The 14,626-nt window shown below is 49.5% G+C and overlaps 11 protein-coding genes across 11 annotated transcripts; 4 read left to right on the forward strand and 7 right to left on the reverse strand.

Annotated features, from left to right (window-relative positions):
• Positions 1-61: 61 nt before the first annotated feature.
• KL928_003116 (uncharacterized protein) lies at positions 62-4,558 on the forward strand (the record flags this gene model as incomplete). The annotated part of the gene is made up of 1 exon (XM_043203668.1): positions 62-4,558. One exon carries the CDS (start codon positions 62-64, stop codon positions 4,556-4,558), a length of 4,497 nt encoding a protein of 1,498 aa, XP_043059369.1.
• A 127-nt stretch (positions 4,559-4,685) lies between these two features.
• On the forward strand, positions 4,686-5,033 carry KL928_003117 (uncharacterized protein; the record flags this gene model as incomplete). Its single annotated transcript, XM_043203669.1, has 1 exon — positions 4,686-5,033. The coding sequence occupies one exon, from the start codon at positions 4,686-4,688 to the stop codon at positions 5,031-5,033; it is 348 nt and encodes a 115-aa protein (XP_043059370.1).
• Positions 5,034-5,081: 48 nt separating this feature from the next.
• Positions 5,082-7,214, reverse strand: KL928_003118 (uncharacterized protein; the record flags this gene model as incomplete). The annotated part of the gene is made up of 1 exon (XM_043203670.1): positions 5,082-7,214. The coding sequence occupies one exon, from the start codon at positions 7,212-7,214 to the stop codon at positions 5,082-5,084; it is 2,133 nt and encodes a 710-aa protein (XP_043059371.1).
• Positions 7,215-7,484: 270 nt separating this feature from the next.
• On the forward strand, positions 7,485-8,156 carry KL928_003119 (uncharacterized protein; the record flags this gene model as incomplete). The annotated part of the gene is made up of 1 exon (XM_043203671.1): positions 7,485-8,156. The coding sequence occupies one exon, from the start codon at positions 7,485-7,487 to the stop codon at positions 8,154-8,156; it is 672 nt and encodes a 223-aa protein (XP_043059372.1).
• A 61-nt stretch (positions 8,157-8,217) lies between these two features.
• KL928_003120 (uncharacterized protein) lies at positions 8,218-10,140 on the reverse strand (the record flags this gene model as incomplete). Its single annotated transcript, XM_043203673.1, has 1 exon — positions 8,218-10,140. The coding sequence occupies one exon, from the start codon at positions 10,138-10,140 to the stop codon at positions 8,218-8,220; it is 1,923 nt and encodes a 640-aa protein (XP_043059373.1).
• Positions 10,141-10,239: 99 nt separating this feature from the next.
• KL928_003121 (uncharacterized protein) lies at positions 10,240-10,958 on the reverse strand (the record flags this gene model as incomplete). Its single annotated transcript, XM_043203674.1, has 2 exons — positions 10,240-10,777; positions 10,861-10,958. The coding sequence occupies 2 exons, from the start codon at positions 10,956-10,958 to the stop codon at positions 10,240-10,242; spliced, it is 636 nt and encodes a 211-aa protein (XP_043059374.1).
• A 56-nt stretch (positions 10,959-11,014) lies between these two features.
• On the reverse strand, positions 11,015-11,707 carry KL928_003122 (uncharacterized protein; the record flags this gene model as incomplete). Its single annotated transcript, XM_043203675.1, has 1 exon — positions 11,015-11,707. One exon carries the CDS (start codon positions 11,705-11,707, stop codon positions 11,015-11,017), a length of 693 nt encoding a protein of 230 aa, XP_043059375.1.
• Positions 11,708-11,737: 30 nt separating this feature from the next.
• On the reverse strand, positions 11,738-12,355 carry KL928_003123 (uncharacterized protein; the record flags this gene model as incomplete). Its single annotated transcript, XM_043203676.1, has 1 exon — positions 11,738-12,355. One exon carries the CDS (start codon positions 12,353-12,355, stop codon positions 11,738-11,740), a length of 618 nt encoding a protein of 205 aa, XP_043059376.1.
• A 101-nt stretch (positions 12,356-12,456) lies between these two features.
• KL928_003124 (uncharacterized protein) lies at positions 12,457-13,416 on the reverse strand (the record flags this gene model as incomplete). Its single annotated transcript, XM_043203677.1, has 1 exon — positions 12,457-13,416. One exon carries the CDS (start codon positions 13,414-13,416, stop codon positions 12,457-12,459), a length of 960 nt encoding a protein of 319 aa, XP_043059377.1.
• A 252-nt stretch (positions 13,417-13,668) lies between these two features.
• On the reverse strand, positions 13,669-14,145 carry KL928_003125 (uncharacterized protein; the record flags this gene model as incomplete). The annotated part of the gene is made up of 1 exon (XM_043203678.1): positions 13,669-14,145. One exon carries the CDS (start codon positions 14,143-14,145, stop codon positions 13,669-13,671), a length of 477 nt encoding a protein of 158 aa, XP_043059378.1.
• A 56-nt stretch (positions 14,146-14,201) lies between these two features.
• Positions 14,202-14,624, forward strand: KL928_003126 (uncharacterized protein; the record flags this gene model as incomplete). Its single annotated transcript, XM_043203679.1, has 1 exon — positions 14,202-14,624. One exon carries the CDS (start codon positions 14,202-14,204, stop codon positions 14,622-14,624), a length of 423 nt encoding a protein of 140 aa, XP_043059379.1.
• Between the last annotated feature and the right edge of the window lie 2 nt (positions 14,625-14,626).

The following is a 14,626-nucleotide window of genomic DNA, read 5'->3' on the forward strand; positions in this document are numbered from 1 at the left end:
ATATTTGCCAAACATTAAAAAAAAAGTACAACTCTAATATATATACCTGTCCTGGACTAAAATGCTACCGACTGAGAATGGCTTAGCGCCTAGCGGTAGTCATTCGCAAACCCCCAGCAAGCGGAGATCCGAGTCTATTGACAGACAATTGGAGGACGGCGCTGGAAAACGAAGGAGCACGAGAGTGAAAGAGGTGCCCAATTACTCGCTTTCGAGACCTCGCAATTCACGAGCGCCCTCAGCCATCAACGCATCTGGCTTCACAGTGCCGCCCTGCCTGAAATCAGGGACAACGGAATTTAATTTGCCCAGCATAGACCCATCTCTCTCTATAGAAGAACAAAGGCAAATTGCAAAGTCAAACATGGCCAAGCTGGTGGTCCACAACGAATCACTTGTACAGGAGCTATACCATCTCGAAAATTTTACCTCGCTTGTATATTTTAAACCTGGCGACCCAAAACAACCCGACACATATGAACAGTACAAAAAAGAATTCTCTCTATGGCCCAAGATCGATGAGGCGAAATTGGGCAGAAGGAGCCGCAGACTCACAGAAAACAGCGATCCATTGAAATTGGAGATCGAGAAGATTATAGAGCGGGATCGCAGCGAATCGGCCCAGCCTGCAGAGTTGGTGGAAGCGAAGAAACCCGCAGCGATAAAATCAAAGGATGTTTCGATAAAGTCCGAATTTGAGCCTGAGGTGGACGATTTAGCCTTTGAAAGCGACAGTTCCGAGGTCTCTATTCCGCCTGTGACGCCCACAAATATTAAAAAGCTGCGTTTCAAGGTGAACGTCAGGCCGCAGTTGGTGACACACCCTTCGCATGTCACCTCGCCCAAGTTTGGAAGTTTAGACGAGTTTCTGAGCTCCTACCGATCTACAATTGAAGAGCCTACTCGAGATCTATCGAACGAAGAGTACCAGGAGTACTTGAACGCGCAGTACGAGCTGATCAACAAGATCCGCGAGGGTCTTGACTCGAAGCTTTTGACGCTTGATTTCAACGAAAACGTCTTCAGGGCTGTTCCCCAGGGGTTTCGAGAGCCAACCATGATAAAGAAAAATGCGCAGTACAGCCTGAATCATTACAAGCCACCCACCGAGCCTTTCAGGTCGAGGAACGAGCTCACACACTATGATCATCTGCTCGCACAAGGTATGAGGTCGTCGAAGCTGATTCATGATTTGCGAGCTTCGAGGATCTCGAGATGTCGTCGAATTGCAGGAATGATTGAGTCGCACTTCAAAAAGCTTTCCCAGGAGCAAGAAAGGAAAGAGCGCGAGTTTGAAAAGAAGATAGCCAAACTGGCCAGAGACACAGCCAAGGAGGTGAAGAAAAAATGGCTGGTGGCCGTGAAGGCGTACAAAATTCTCGAGGAGCGGGAGAAAGAGCGAGAACGCGCAGTGAAAAGCAAAGAGCAGCTTTCCAAGATTCTGGACCAGAGCACCAAGATGTTGGGTGCCCAGGTTGGGAAAAGAAGCGTGACTCCCACGTCAAGACAGCAAAGTGTTGTTTCTGAGCAGTCTGAGGCAGACAGCGACGATGAGCCAGATTCGGATGACGACGAAAACATGAGCTCGAGCAGCAGCGAGGACAACGAGGACGAAGGAAATGGCCAGGTCAAAGATGACAGCAAACTCACCGTTGAGGAGCTGCGTGAGAAGTACAAAAATCTGGACAAATTGTCTGCAGAACCAGATTCCGACGATGATTCTGAAGCAGAGGAGCCGGATACTCTGGCCTCATTATATGGAGTTGAATCTAATGGAGAACACAAGAAGATCAGTGTCGTTGACCAGCTTACCGATGAGCAGAAAAAAAAGTTGATGGAGGAGTCAAACAATCCGCTCCTGGACGAAAGCGAAGACAGCGACGACTCTATGTCGGACTCATCAGAGACTGAGTCTTCGGAGGCAGAAGTTTCGTCGGATGAGTCGCAACCAGGATTGGCATCTTTGTTCAACAATAATACCAAAGACGAGCCAGGAGAGGCGATCACACCTCCTTCGTCGGACGAGATGGAGGTGGACGGAGACAATCCGGCGATCCCGGACGTTCCTGTGCCTATTCTTCTGCGCGGAACACTGAGAGAGTACCAAAAACAGGGTTTGAACTGGCTGGCCTCTTTATACAACACAGGAACCAACGGTATTCTCGCTGATGAGATGGGTCTGGGCAAGACTATTCAGACGATTTCGCTAATATCATATCTGGCGTGCGAAAAGAATATTTGGGGACCACATCTGATTGTAGTTCCCACGTCGGTGATGCTCAATTGGGAGATGGAGTTCAAACGGTTTGCGCCCGGCTTCAAGGTGTTGACGTACTACGGCAATCCCCAGCAAAGAAAGGAGAAGAGGAAGGGCTGGAATACACCAGATACTTTCCACGTGTGCATCACGTCGTATCAACTGGTTGTTCAAGATCATTCTGTTTTCAGAAGAAAAAAATGGCGGTATATGATTCTTGATGAAGCACATAACATCAAAAATTTCCGTTCTCAAAGATGGAAGGCCCTATTGAACTTCAACACTGAAAACCGGTTACTGCTGACGGGTACACCTTTACAGAACAACATCATGGAGTTGTGGTCTCTGCTGTACTTTTTGATGCCTTCTTCAAAGGCCGACCAGATGATGCCAGACGGATTTGCCAACTTGATGGATTTCCAGCAGTGGTTTGGACGCCCGGTGGACAAGATCATTCAAGGAGGAGGTTATGGTGGTGGACAGGAAGACGATGAGACAAAGGAGACAGTCAACAAGTTGCACCAGGTTCTGCGTCCATATCTTCTAAGAAGATTGAAGCAGGACGTTGAAAAACAGATGCCTGCCAAATATGAGCACATTATATACTGTCGCTTGTCCAAAAGACAAAGACTGCTCTATGACGACTTTATGAGTCGTGCCCAAACGAGAGAGACTCTGGCAAGTGGAAACTTCTTGAGCATCATCAACTGTCTGATGCAGTTGCGAAAAGTTTGCAACCATCCGGATCTGTTTGAGGTGAGACCGATTTTGACCAGTTTGGCGATGGAGAAAAATGTGGCCAGCAATTTCGATTTGAACGACCTGATTATTCGTAAGCATCTGCGAAGGTCGCAAAAGCCAAGTGTTGATCTTAATTTTCTCAACCTCACTCCAGCAGAGGATTTCACGTGGAACTCTTTCAATGTTGAGAGCCTGAGAAAAGTGTCTGCCTCGCGGCAATTTGCCGAGGAAATCCAGAAACTGGAGGCCGACTTGAAACCAATTGAGCCCAACTTCGAAAGCCTGACCCAGTACTACGAGCACCTAAAATACAAGGAGCAGGCAGAATTGGTTGACCTGTTCAAACAGAGACTTTACGTGAACAACTTCAACTGCGAAAAAAATCCAATCTACTCCTCCAATCTTCTTGATTTGGTGAAGCTGGAGAGATATTCAAAGGAAAATTTCAACCAGCTGGAGGAGCTGAAGCTTGTTCAGTCTGTGAGTACGCGCGCCGAGACCATGAGTGACACAATTGAGAAATACGCTTTTGTCACGCCCAAAGTCGTCACGCAGAACACACTCGACCTGGAGGTCCCAGAGCCTGTCCAAAATGAAATAAGACAGTTGAAACTTGACAATCCATTCCACCAAGCACAAATCAAGCTGTCCATCACGTTCCCGGACAAGTCTTTGCTTCAGTACGACTGTGGTAAGTTGCAAAAATTGGCTAGTCTATTGCAGGAGCTGATTCCAAAAGGACACCGGGTGCTAATTTTCACGCAGATGACAAAGGTGCTGGACATATTGGAGAAATTCATGAACTACAACGGCTACAAGTACATGAGACTGGACGGTGCGACTAAGATCGAAGACAGGCAACTGCTGACAGAACGTTTCAACAAGGACCCGAAAATCAAATGTTTCATTCTGAGTACGAGATCTGGAGGTCTGGGAATCAATCTTACTGGAGCAGACACCGTCATTTTCTACGACTCGGACTGGAACCCTGCCATGGACAAACAGTGCCAGGACCGGTGTCACAGAATTGGACAAACGAGAGATGTGCACATCTACCGGTTTGTTTCCGAGTACACGATTGAGTCTAACATCCTGAAGAAAGCAAACCAGAAGCGTCAGTTGGACAACGTTGTCATTCAGGAAGGAGACTTCACAACTGATTACTTCAGCAAGATCACGGTGAAGGATCTTTTTGGAGAAGGCTCCGAGGATTCTCCGGGCGGTGAAAAGCCGCTGATTACCAACGACCAAGGGAAGTCGGAGAACGAGCTGGCAAAAGTTTTGGAACAGGCCGAGGACGCGGAAGACGCGCAGGCTGCAGAGGTGGCGATGAAGGAAGTGAATCTGGATAATAACGATTTTACCGAGGACCAGAATGTTCTAGCAAGCACCAAAAGTCCGAGCGTGGTTGGCCAAACGCGACAAAACTCTGCCGAGCCGGACGACTTTGTCAAGCGTATTGAGTCCAAGGAGGACGAAGAGGAGGAAGAAGACGACGGTATTGGTCACATTGACGAGTACATGATTCGGTTTATTGCTGGAGGCTTCTATTTCGATTAAATGTATATTATGTAATATTAGATGAGCCGCATGATGTCATTGCGCTGACCCCAGATTTACTTCGCAGACAGCAAGCAAACTTGAAAAGTATAAATATCTCATCTCCTGCTTCGGTTTGTGACCAACCATGACTGGACCATACAAGCTGTTCTACAAAGGAAATAGCAAGGACTTTGTCGTTTTCATTGACGACAAGGACGCTTACGAGAAATATGCTCATAAGAACGATCACTCCATACCATTGACTGATGTGGTGTCCAATTTCGACATTTACACCAACCAGATGGGCCAAGGATCCACCGGAAAACTAGAGAAAGCATCGCAGGCAGATCTTAGCGTGGAATTCGGCGAGGTCAAGCATGCAGAGGACGTGCTGCCAATAATCTTGCAAAAAGGAGAGATTTTGAACAGCACCGGCGTGGACCACAAGAAATGGTCGTCCACGAATGACTCCAATGGCTTCAACGCAAGATAGATCATGGCATTTCCTACAATTCAATAGTACAAATAAATTAAATTAACGTTAATTTGTATCCTCGAGTTCGGACATATTCGAATGCACACTTAATGATTTGATTAGTTTTTTAAAGCTGAAACTTTTTCTGATCGAGCCAGACCCCGAAATCGTGTGGTCGGCATAAGTTTCTGTATCCGCGGAGACGGCTTCGTCCTTTTCGTCTGTAGATCTCATGTTGCCTAAAGTGTGTGCCAAGTTGCGCATGGACGAGGAAGTGGAAAGCCTCGTGCTGCCCCGGCCTCCTCTCATGAGCGAAGTTGAACGCGGACACGAGGACTGAGAATTTTGGTTGCTGAGAGAGGAAATACTTGAGATGGACAGTTTTTTGCGCAAACTGAAGTCGGAGATGCTGCGTGTGAGTGGGACGGTAGTTTTTGGGATCTCAGACGCCCACAGATCGCCCAAACTCTTTTCCACTCTGACTCTGTCCTCTTGCTTGACTGTGACCACGACATTGTGGCCGGACAAGCGGTCTCTGCGCAGAGAATCGTCCGGGTACAGAGTGTAGTGATTGATGGAGAATTGGCGAACGCTCGCTTCAAGGGCAAAAAGCTGGCCGTGGCTTTTCTCCCTGAATGATGTGATGTCATCAGGAATGAAACTTCTGAACCTGAACTTCTCAAGTTCACTTCTGTGCAGCCTGTATTTTCGTTTGTAAAAGGAGTAGGCAAAGTCCTGGCTTCCAATGTCGACGCGCCATTTTGCTGAAGCCCCACGAAGCTTCTCCAGCCACACCTGCTTCTCTGACTCCGATGGTAAGATGGCCACGACCTCAAACTGCTTGAAATTGTACTCAAACTGGATCTTGAAACAGTGGGGATAAATGGTGAAAAGAAGTCCTTTGGCCCCCAAATCACTGTCCTGAATATTAAAGATCGACGAGACGGGAATAATCATCTTGACTCCCAGCTGACGATGTTTGTAGGGTCTAACAAGAACAAGATGCGAGTCGAAAAGTATGGAACCAAAGTATTCGTACTTGATGGTTTCTTGGTGGCTCCAGACGGTTGCAAAAGCTGCCACCATAATGATGTCTCCCATATTGTCGAAGAAGTAAGGGTCGTCAGATATACGTTTGAGGGAACTGCACATCATGCTCTTGAGCTGCTGGCTGGCCTTCTCGATTTTTTCGTATCTGCCCACATGGCTGTTGATCTGAGCGCATTTATCAGCGATATGCTTTACACACAATTCAAGTTTCTCGTTCATTCTTGGGTCAATGTCACCTTTTGATTTTTGCAAAAGTGAGTCCACCATCAGCCTGTATCTGGAGATCCTGTTCGTGGGCATCTGGACCAGCGAGATGAACCTGATGTCCAGTTGCTGCTGGAGAAAATAGCTGGATGCCACGTCCTGGTGCTCCACCATGTAATCGTTGTATATCACGATTGAGCTTGTGTTGTACTGATGAACGTTTTTAGCTTCTGCAAAGGCAATGACTCTTGGAACAAGCTGGCAGTAAGCACTGTACGTGGCGACGCTGATGCAGTTGTCGTGGATCCAATCGACGATTTTTTCAAGATAGCACAGATCTTCAGATCCGGGGACGTGGGTTTCAAACATAGGCGAATGGATGGACAGTCTGGAAGTCTCCGCTGAGTTTCCGCTTTTGATCCACTCGTGGTATAGCGAGACCAGTCCTTTGAGCAATCGTGTGTGTTCTTGCAGCAGACTATCGACAACCTTGGCGAAATTCTCGAAGAACAGCGGAATCGGCTCGCTTGCTCCAAGATAGCTAACGTACACCTCTTTCAGCACTTTCAGAGATTTGACGTAAACCTCCTCTGTGCTCACTAGCTCCTTTATTTGCTTCTGTCTAGTGAAGGATCTCTTGAAGGTAGAGGAAGACGTCTTTTTCACGGGAGTCACGGGTGTTAGAAGACACGTTTCCGGGCCATCCACACTTCCCATTTCAAGACCCGAATTCAGGTCTACAGGGATCGGAGTGTTCATGGTGATGGACGAAGACGAGTCGAACCGCAAATCGATGTAGTCCAGAGCTGCGAGCGGTTTGGAGTCATAATTCTCCACCTCTGAGGTCGAGTCGTTAACTGACGCCAGCGTCAAGTTGTCACTCAGGTGTTTTCCCTCGTTTGACTCAGGCTTGGACGTATTTGTGTCCGCATCGATGAGCGACATGGATAACGAAAAACGAGATGTTCAGCGTCTAAAAAGTTGCAACACTGGGTAGAAAAATAATTCCTGCATTTCAGCTACTTATACTTTTCCAAGCTCCCAAATACCAAATACACTGATTCGCATCGTAACAGCCAAATGTGATATAACAAGGACGATTGTGTGGGAAGTGACTGATCGCACAGGTTCCCCTTTTTTTAATTTATTTTAGGGAGCCTCGGGCTGTGTTACTTTTCTGCATCGGCTGAAAAATTAGATTAAGCAAGACCAGTCATGTTGGGACTGAAATTCGCAGCGAAGAGCACTCCCCGCTTCCAGCCTCTGTTCCGCAGACCCTTCAGCGGGACGTCGTTTGTGCTAAAGAGCAAGGGCAAAAAATCCTCCGATGTCGAGGAAATAAACCCGTCAGCTATATTGAAAGATGTCGACACACAGTTCCAGTCTGTCTTGGACAAGTATAAGAAAAAAATCACAGAGATCAAACTGGGCAAGGCAGACCCCCAGATCTTCAACAAACTCAAAGTCAGGGTCGAAAACGGGACCGCTCTGTTCACAGACATTGCTCAGACCACCCTGAAAGGAAAGTTTCTCACCATCACCGTATTTGACCCGAAGAACAGCAAACGGATCATCAGTGCCATTTTGGGCGCCAATTTGAACCTGAATGCTGAAGAAGACCCAAAGAACCCGCAGCTTCTGCGGGTTGCTCTGCCCTCCACCACCAAGGAGCTGAAAGAGAAACAGGCCAAGGAACTAAAGGAAAACTTCAACACTTTCAAAGCTGGCTCCGCAAGCATCCGTGCACAGGTGCTCAAGGACCTCAAGAAAGTGCGCGGCTCTGCCGACACGCTCAAGAAACTGCTGAACGACATTGAGAAAACACACAAGAACTACACAGAAAAACTCACACTCGCGTACAAAGAGGCAGAAAAGAGCCTGAAATAAAACCTAGAACTCTCACATAGACAATATATGACTGCAAATTCACTAGTATGTCTATTCTACATCAGCCCGTGGCCAAGGTCCAGATGGCTTTGCATTTCTGCCACCAGCTGTGGTCGTAGCCGCCCTGGTTCAGGGCCGCAACAAATCTCCATGCTTTTTTACCGTTGGCAATCGGATAGTCAATCGGGCCTGGGATGCCGGTGGAGATCAGGCTGGTGCGGTCATAGCACACGGACTTTTCGTTGCACAGGCCCCGCAGCCCCTCCTCGCCGCCAAACTTGCCGTATCCAGAGTCCTTGACACCGCCAAACGGAAGCTGGCACAGGTAGAACGTGGCAAAGTCATTGATTGCCACGTTTCCGACCTTGAGACGTTTTGTAAGCTCCTCGGCGTGGTGGAAATCTGTGCTGAACACCGACGACCCGAGGCCGTAGCTCGTCGAGTTGGCCATCTCCACAGCCTCGTCGTCCGATGCAGCTCGCAAAATCGTCAAAACAGGACCAAACACCTCGTTTGTGGCTATTTTGCACTCCGGATCAACGTCCACGATCAGAGTCGGCATGAAGAAATGGCCCTGCGGGTAGTTGGGATGCACGTAGCGCTTCCCTCCCTGCAGCAGCCGTGCTCCCCTGCTGACCGCCTCCGAAATCCACTGCTCAAGCTCGTCAAACTTAGCTCCGCCCATAATCATGGCTCCCATGTCGATCTCCTCGCTCTGGTCGATATCTGAGCCAATACGCATCTTGGCCACCTTATTCGACAACGTCTCGACCAGTTTCTCGTAGTACTTTTCTTCACCAGCCACAATCACCCGCTCTATGCCGATACAGTTCTGGCCTGCACTCTGGAACGTTCCTCTCATTAGAATAGACGCTATTTTATCGACCCCCTTGTTCTTCAAATAATCCTCGCAGATGACCATCGCGTCCTTGCCGCCCAGCTCCACTACCACAGGCGTAAGCGCCTCGCCAGCCTTAGCCACAACTTTATGGGCCACTGGCTTGGAACCAATAAATGTGAGATGCGAGAGTCCAGGATGGCCAGAAAACAGATCTCCGTCCTTTCCCCACGTACAGACGAGCTGGACCAGGTTCTCGTCCACGCCACACACCTTGAGTGCCGCCTTGACCACAGAAATATAATACTCGGACGACCAGCGGACTCGTTCGCTGCATTTCACCACAATGGCATTACCGGTGAAAATGGCAGCAACTATAGGGCCCAACATATTATGGAACGGATAATTCCACGAGATCAGCGCGCCAACAACACCCAGGGGCTCGTAGCGGACTTCTGCTTTCTTGTACTTCATGAACAGGTTGGAACTGCCAGGTCTGACAGACGGTTGCAGTGCACGTTCTCCGTTGGCCAGGATCCAGTTGATTTTCTCGAGGTTGGCCATGATTTCGCCTATCGACGCGTCAACCATCGTCTTTCCCGAGTCCCGGCACGCGACCCGTGCAATTGTCTCCTGGTTGCGCAGAATGAAATCGCACAGGGTTCTCAGCACCTTGCGTCGTTTCACGGCAAACTCTGGGTCGGAATAGAAACTCAATTGAGCAAGTTTGGCCTTCTCCACAGATTCATCTATATCTTGTTTCGTGTGGGCAGGGAACTTGCCTAGAAATTGAGACGTTGCGGGACAGTAGCAGTAGATGTGGGCTGGGTCGTCTGGCTGATATATGTCTGTAGGCGTGAGTCTCTTGCCCTTCCAATTGGGCTTGGCCTCGTCAGGGACCGGAATCTCAAACTTGCTTGGTTTCTCAACCCGTTTGCGTGTCTTGCGCGCCAGAACCAGAATTATCGGGGCTAGGCCGAGTAGCAACGATAGCGATATCTGTATCGGAAATAGCGTGCCCCGGGCTTTTTGCACGTTGTAGTACTCGCTGGATGAATTGATCCAATGGTTCGCCAAATCTGTCAAGTCCAGTGAATACAGCGTCTCGTTCAATTGCGAGATCAGCACCGACAGGTTGGAAGCCATTTTGCAAAGGTGTTTTTTTTAATACGAGAAAAAAATAGCACACCTTCTGGGAGCACAGCCCGGAAACCGCATACTTGTGGGACAGGCTCCCCAACGGCGCTACTCTTCCTCGCTGATCTCGTCATCCAGCCCCTCCAGCGCCTCATCAAATTCCCTGTCGAATTCGAGGTCTTCCTCGGAGACGGCTGTTTTCGGCGGATCGCGGTTTTCGGAGTCTCGCGGTTTGGTCTCCGAAAGAGGCCCTTGCGCTTTCGAGGGCTTCGACAAACGAACGGATATGTTTCTCGTAGATGGTTCTTTTCTCTGCCTCGACCTAACCAGCGATTGAGCCGACGGAGGACGCGACCGTGGCGTAGGGGCTGGTTTCCTTATTCTAGAAGCTTGCTCTTTTCTTACCTCACCACTGGCACGCTGGCTCAGCAGTGTCTTCATCCGCTGCTGCAGCTTCTCGGGCTCCCGTGACTTGCTCATTTTCACCACAGGGTCCAGCCTTTCGAGACAGAACTCGCCTGCCGTCTCATTGTAGATTAACACATGATCCGAGTGTCCGTGGCCAGCGGGCGGCCTCTTGCCTTCAAAAAACAGCTTGGACACACCGTCCTTAGCTGGGGACTCCAGAACATACTCGTCGTTGTGGCTTAAGAGCGTCGATCCGCCACTTGAGTCCAGAGTGTCTGGACGAAAAGTGTCTACAGTTAGCACGAACGCAAACAGTCATACTTACACCTGATTCCGAAAAAGCGCAGCAGCTCATCGTCTCCGAGCGCCTGGCCCACCCGCAGGTCGTATTCGCCGTCTGGGATTCCGCAATCGTCCATTCTCCTAGCAATGTCACAGATATATTAATTTAGGTGTGGAGATTATATAAGCAAGATCAGCGAATGGTGCTTTCGCTGAGCATTTTGATGCTGGTGAAGCCGACGCCGAGCGAGCTGTCGACGTCGGAGCGCATGGCGTTCTGCGAGAGCGGGCTGAACACCTTGATTGAGCGCACGTGCGAGTCTTTCCCGTTCTGGTGGTTGGAGAGAAAGCATATTTTTATGAGGTAGCATTTGAGCAGGTCGTCGCTCCGCACACCTTTGAAAAATATATGTTGCCAGCCAGAGGGCTCGAAGAACTCTTTGGAAGACACCTCCATCAGGTCGTGTTCGCCCGATCCCGCCAAAACAAGAATTTTCGACGGCGTGTACGACTCGTCCAGCTGGTAATTGAAGTAGAAGGAGAGTCTTTGCACCGTCACTCTTTTTGTAAAGTGTATAGTGATGAAGTGCGGCTGCTGGCCGTCGGACTGCCAGTAGCTGAACGGCGAGTCCTCGCGCAGCTCTTTGATCCCGTAGCCCTGCTTGTACGTCGAGACCCCCCACGCGGCGAGATTGCCGATATCGATCAGTCCCAGATGTTCGAGCTTGCGTATTCCTGTGGTGAACAGTTCCTCCTCGTCGGACTTGGCCGCGTTGTTGAACTGGTTGCCTGTTTCGTAGTCGGAGCCGTGCACAGAGTCCTCCTCAAAATGCTCGTCCTCGGACTCGTGCACTGGATGCACAGAGCTGTCCGAGAAACGCGACATGGGAACAAAATGTTTATTCAGCTTTTTTATCTAACAGCAGGTGTATTTTTTTCTGGGCTGTGCCAGATCGATCTGGTCGAACGCAAAATCGATCGGCTCGAAGTGCAGCAAGATCTCGTGGCCGATCTCCGCGCATCGCTGGAAGACACGCTCCACGTCCTGGTACCGTCGCGCAGACGTCTCCAGAACGTCCGTTTTTGGGTCGCCGAGTAGTCCTGTGGGCAGACTCTGCGCAAACTCCACAGCCTGCCGTCGCGAGATCTGCTGCAGCGCATGCTGGTCGGTCTTGTTGCCCACGATCAGAATCCGCAGCCGCGGGTTGTTGCAATGCTCCACGATCTTGTCGAGCCACCGACGTAGACTGTAGAACGACTGCGCGTTTGTTACGTCGTAGACCAAAATGGCAATGTCCGCGCCGCGGTAGAACGCTCGTGTCATGGCGTTGAACCGCTCCTGTCCCGCCGTGTCCCAGATCTGCAACTGCAGCTCGTCTCCGGCCCTGGTTTTGACGGCATGCGACAGGAAGTTTGCACCGATAGTGGCCCGGTAGCTGCTCGCAAAATACCGCTGCACAAACTGCGCGCGGATAGACGTCTTGCCAACGCCTTGGTCTCCTAGTAGAACCACCTTGAGAGACCTTTCGGCCATGGCATACAGAGAAGCGTGAGTATTTTTTTACGACACAAACCGTCGATCGACGCGTCTAGTTTATTATCATCCGTTATATTCTAAAAAACGCTCTATATCTATCATTCCAGCGAAGAAAGGTAGTGCTCAGCCTCGAGAGCAGCCATGCAGCCGGTTCCTGCAGAGGTGATGGCCTGTCTGTAAACTTTATCTTGGACATCACCAGCGGCAAAGACACCAGGAATGGACGTCTGGGCGGTTCCCGGCTTGGTCTTGATGTATCCTGTCTCGTCGGTGTCGAGCTGGTTCTCAAAGACCTTGGTGGCTGGAGTGTGGCCAATAGCGTAGAACAGACCGTTCACAGCCAGGGTGGACTCCTCGTTGGTTTTGACGTTCTTGATCCTGAGACCGTTCAAAAACTTGCCGTCTCCCACAGCTTCGAGCGAAACCGTGTTGAACAGAATTTCAAGCTTGTCATTGTTCTGCACACGCTTCTGCATGATCGTCGAAGCTCTCAAATGGTCTTTTCTCACAAGCAAGTACACCTTAGATCCGTATTTGGTCAGGAACAGTGCCTCCTCACAGGCAGAGTCTCCACCACCAACAACAGCCAAAGGCTTGTTTCTGAAGATTGGAACTGCACCGTCGCAAACAGCACAGGCAGAGATACCCTGTTGCCAATAGGTCTCTTCTCCTGGTAGATGGAGTCTCTTGGCGGAGGCGCCGGTGGCAATCACCACGGCGTCGGTGGTGATTGGATCCGCGTCCTCGTTGAACTCGGTCCACAGCTTGAATGGCCTCGAAGAGAAGTCGACCTTAGAAATGGTCTCTGTGATGATTTCGGTGCCGAATCTCTCGGACTGAGCTCTCATTTGCTCCATCAGCTTGCTGCCGTTGATTCCCTCCGGAAATCCTGGGAAGTTCTCGATGTCGGTGGTGGTGGTCAATTGTCCTCCAGCAGCAATACCGTTGGCCATCATACCTTCGTACAACACGGGCTTCATCTCTGCACGAGCGAGATAGATGGCAGCGGTGTGGGCTGCTGGGCCAGAGCCAATGATCGTCACTTTGTTATGAACCATTCTTGTTTGCTTGATAAATCGAAAGGATGTACTTATTCGTCTAAGACTGAGGAACATACAGTACTTTAAATACTTTTCGTGTATTTCAAATATTTGTAATCCGCGAAACATCTAGATCGGTGGCGGGGCGTGGCGGTGCAAGATTTTATCGGATGGCCCAGAGCGCTCTATCAAATGATGTATTAGGTAATATTACAAACGTCTGTGGCCAGCACCGGTGCATGCGTAATGGGGTTGTGCTGGCTGGCCCCGTCAGTTTTCACTGATCAATTTTTTGCCCAAAACAAACTCCTTCACCTCTTGTCGACAGCAGATAGCCGGGTTGAGAACCACGCTGCTCAGCCAGTATTCCAAAGACTTGCGGCGACTCTCTAGAAACGCAGGATCGAATCTGTCCTGGAACAGGCCGGACCGTGGAGGAAACTTGGGCAGCTCGGTTTTCCCCGTGTACTTCTCGAGCTTGTTTCTCAGCTCGTCGAAATCGTTATATCGCTTGCGGATCTTGAACCGAGCACCTCGCACCGTCTCGAACTCGATCGTCCACAGCGCATACTTCCCTCCGTTTATTCCCTGAATAATTGTTGGTTCTGCAATTGTACAGTTCGCGCACCAGACCGAATCGCTAGCAAACAGCTGCTCGTCGGAGTTGTTTTGCAGTGTTATTGGATGAGGCACCAGTTTTGTCAGTTGGCCCAAATTCTGGTCCAAATGAGTGTGCTCATCTGACATGCCAAACTGATAAGTTAAAAAAAAAATTATTTGGGGTAATTTATTTCTATTCTACGATGGATCAAATCAACAGATTGATACCCTTGTGGAAACAATTATATTATAAATGGAGGTCCCTGAGAACGATTCCATTGAGAAAGAAATTCTTTGTTGGCTATGACTTGACGGGAAACACGTACTGGGAGTTCTTTGTCGAGCGCAAAAAGGGGATTCGACCCCGCAGACTTTACCAGCCATATAAACCGCAAGAGTTTATTGTAGATTATTACGAAAGCGTCCCTGTCCAGTGGCTCCAGTGGCTCAGATACACGCGGCTAAGACCACCGTCGCTGGAGGAGCTGGTGGAGGACAAAATGAGAATAGAGAGAATTCAGCAACTCGCCCAGCTCAAAGACCAACAACTACAATATAAAGAGCTGCAGAAGGACGAGGCCATAGGAAGAAGCATGGAGAAGGCATTGAGAAACATCAAAAAGTAATA

Source organism: Ogataea angusta, assembly GCF_019207475.1.
Source record: "Ogataea angusta isolate 61-244 chromosome Unknown 61-244_NODE_6_length_652341_cov_89.526226, whole genome shotgun sequence".
Lineage (NCBI taxonomy): Eukaryota > Fungi > Ascomycota > Pichiomycetes > Pichiales > Pichiaceae > Ogataea > Ogataea angusta.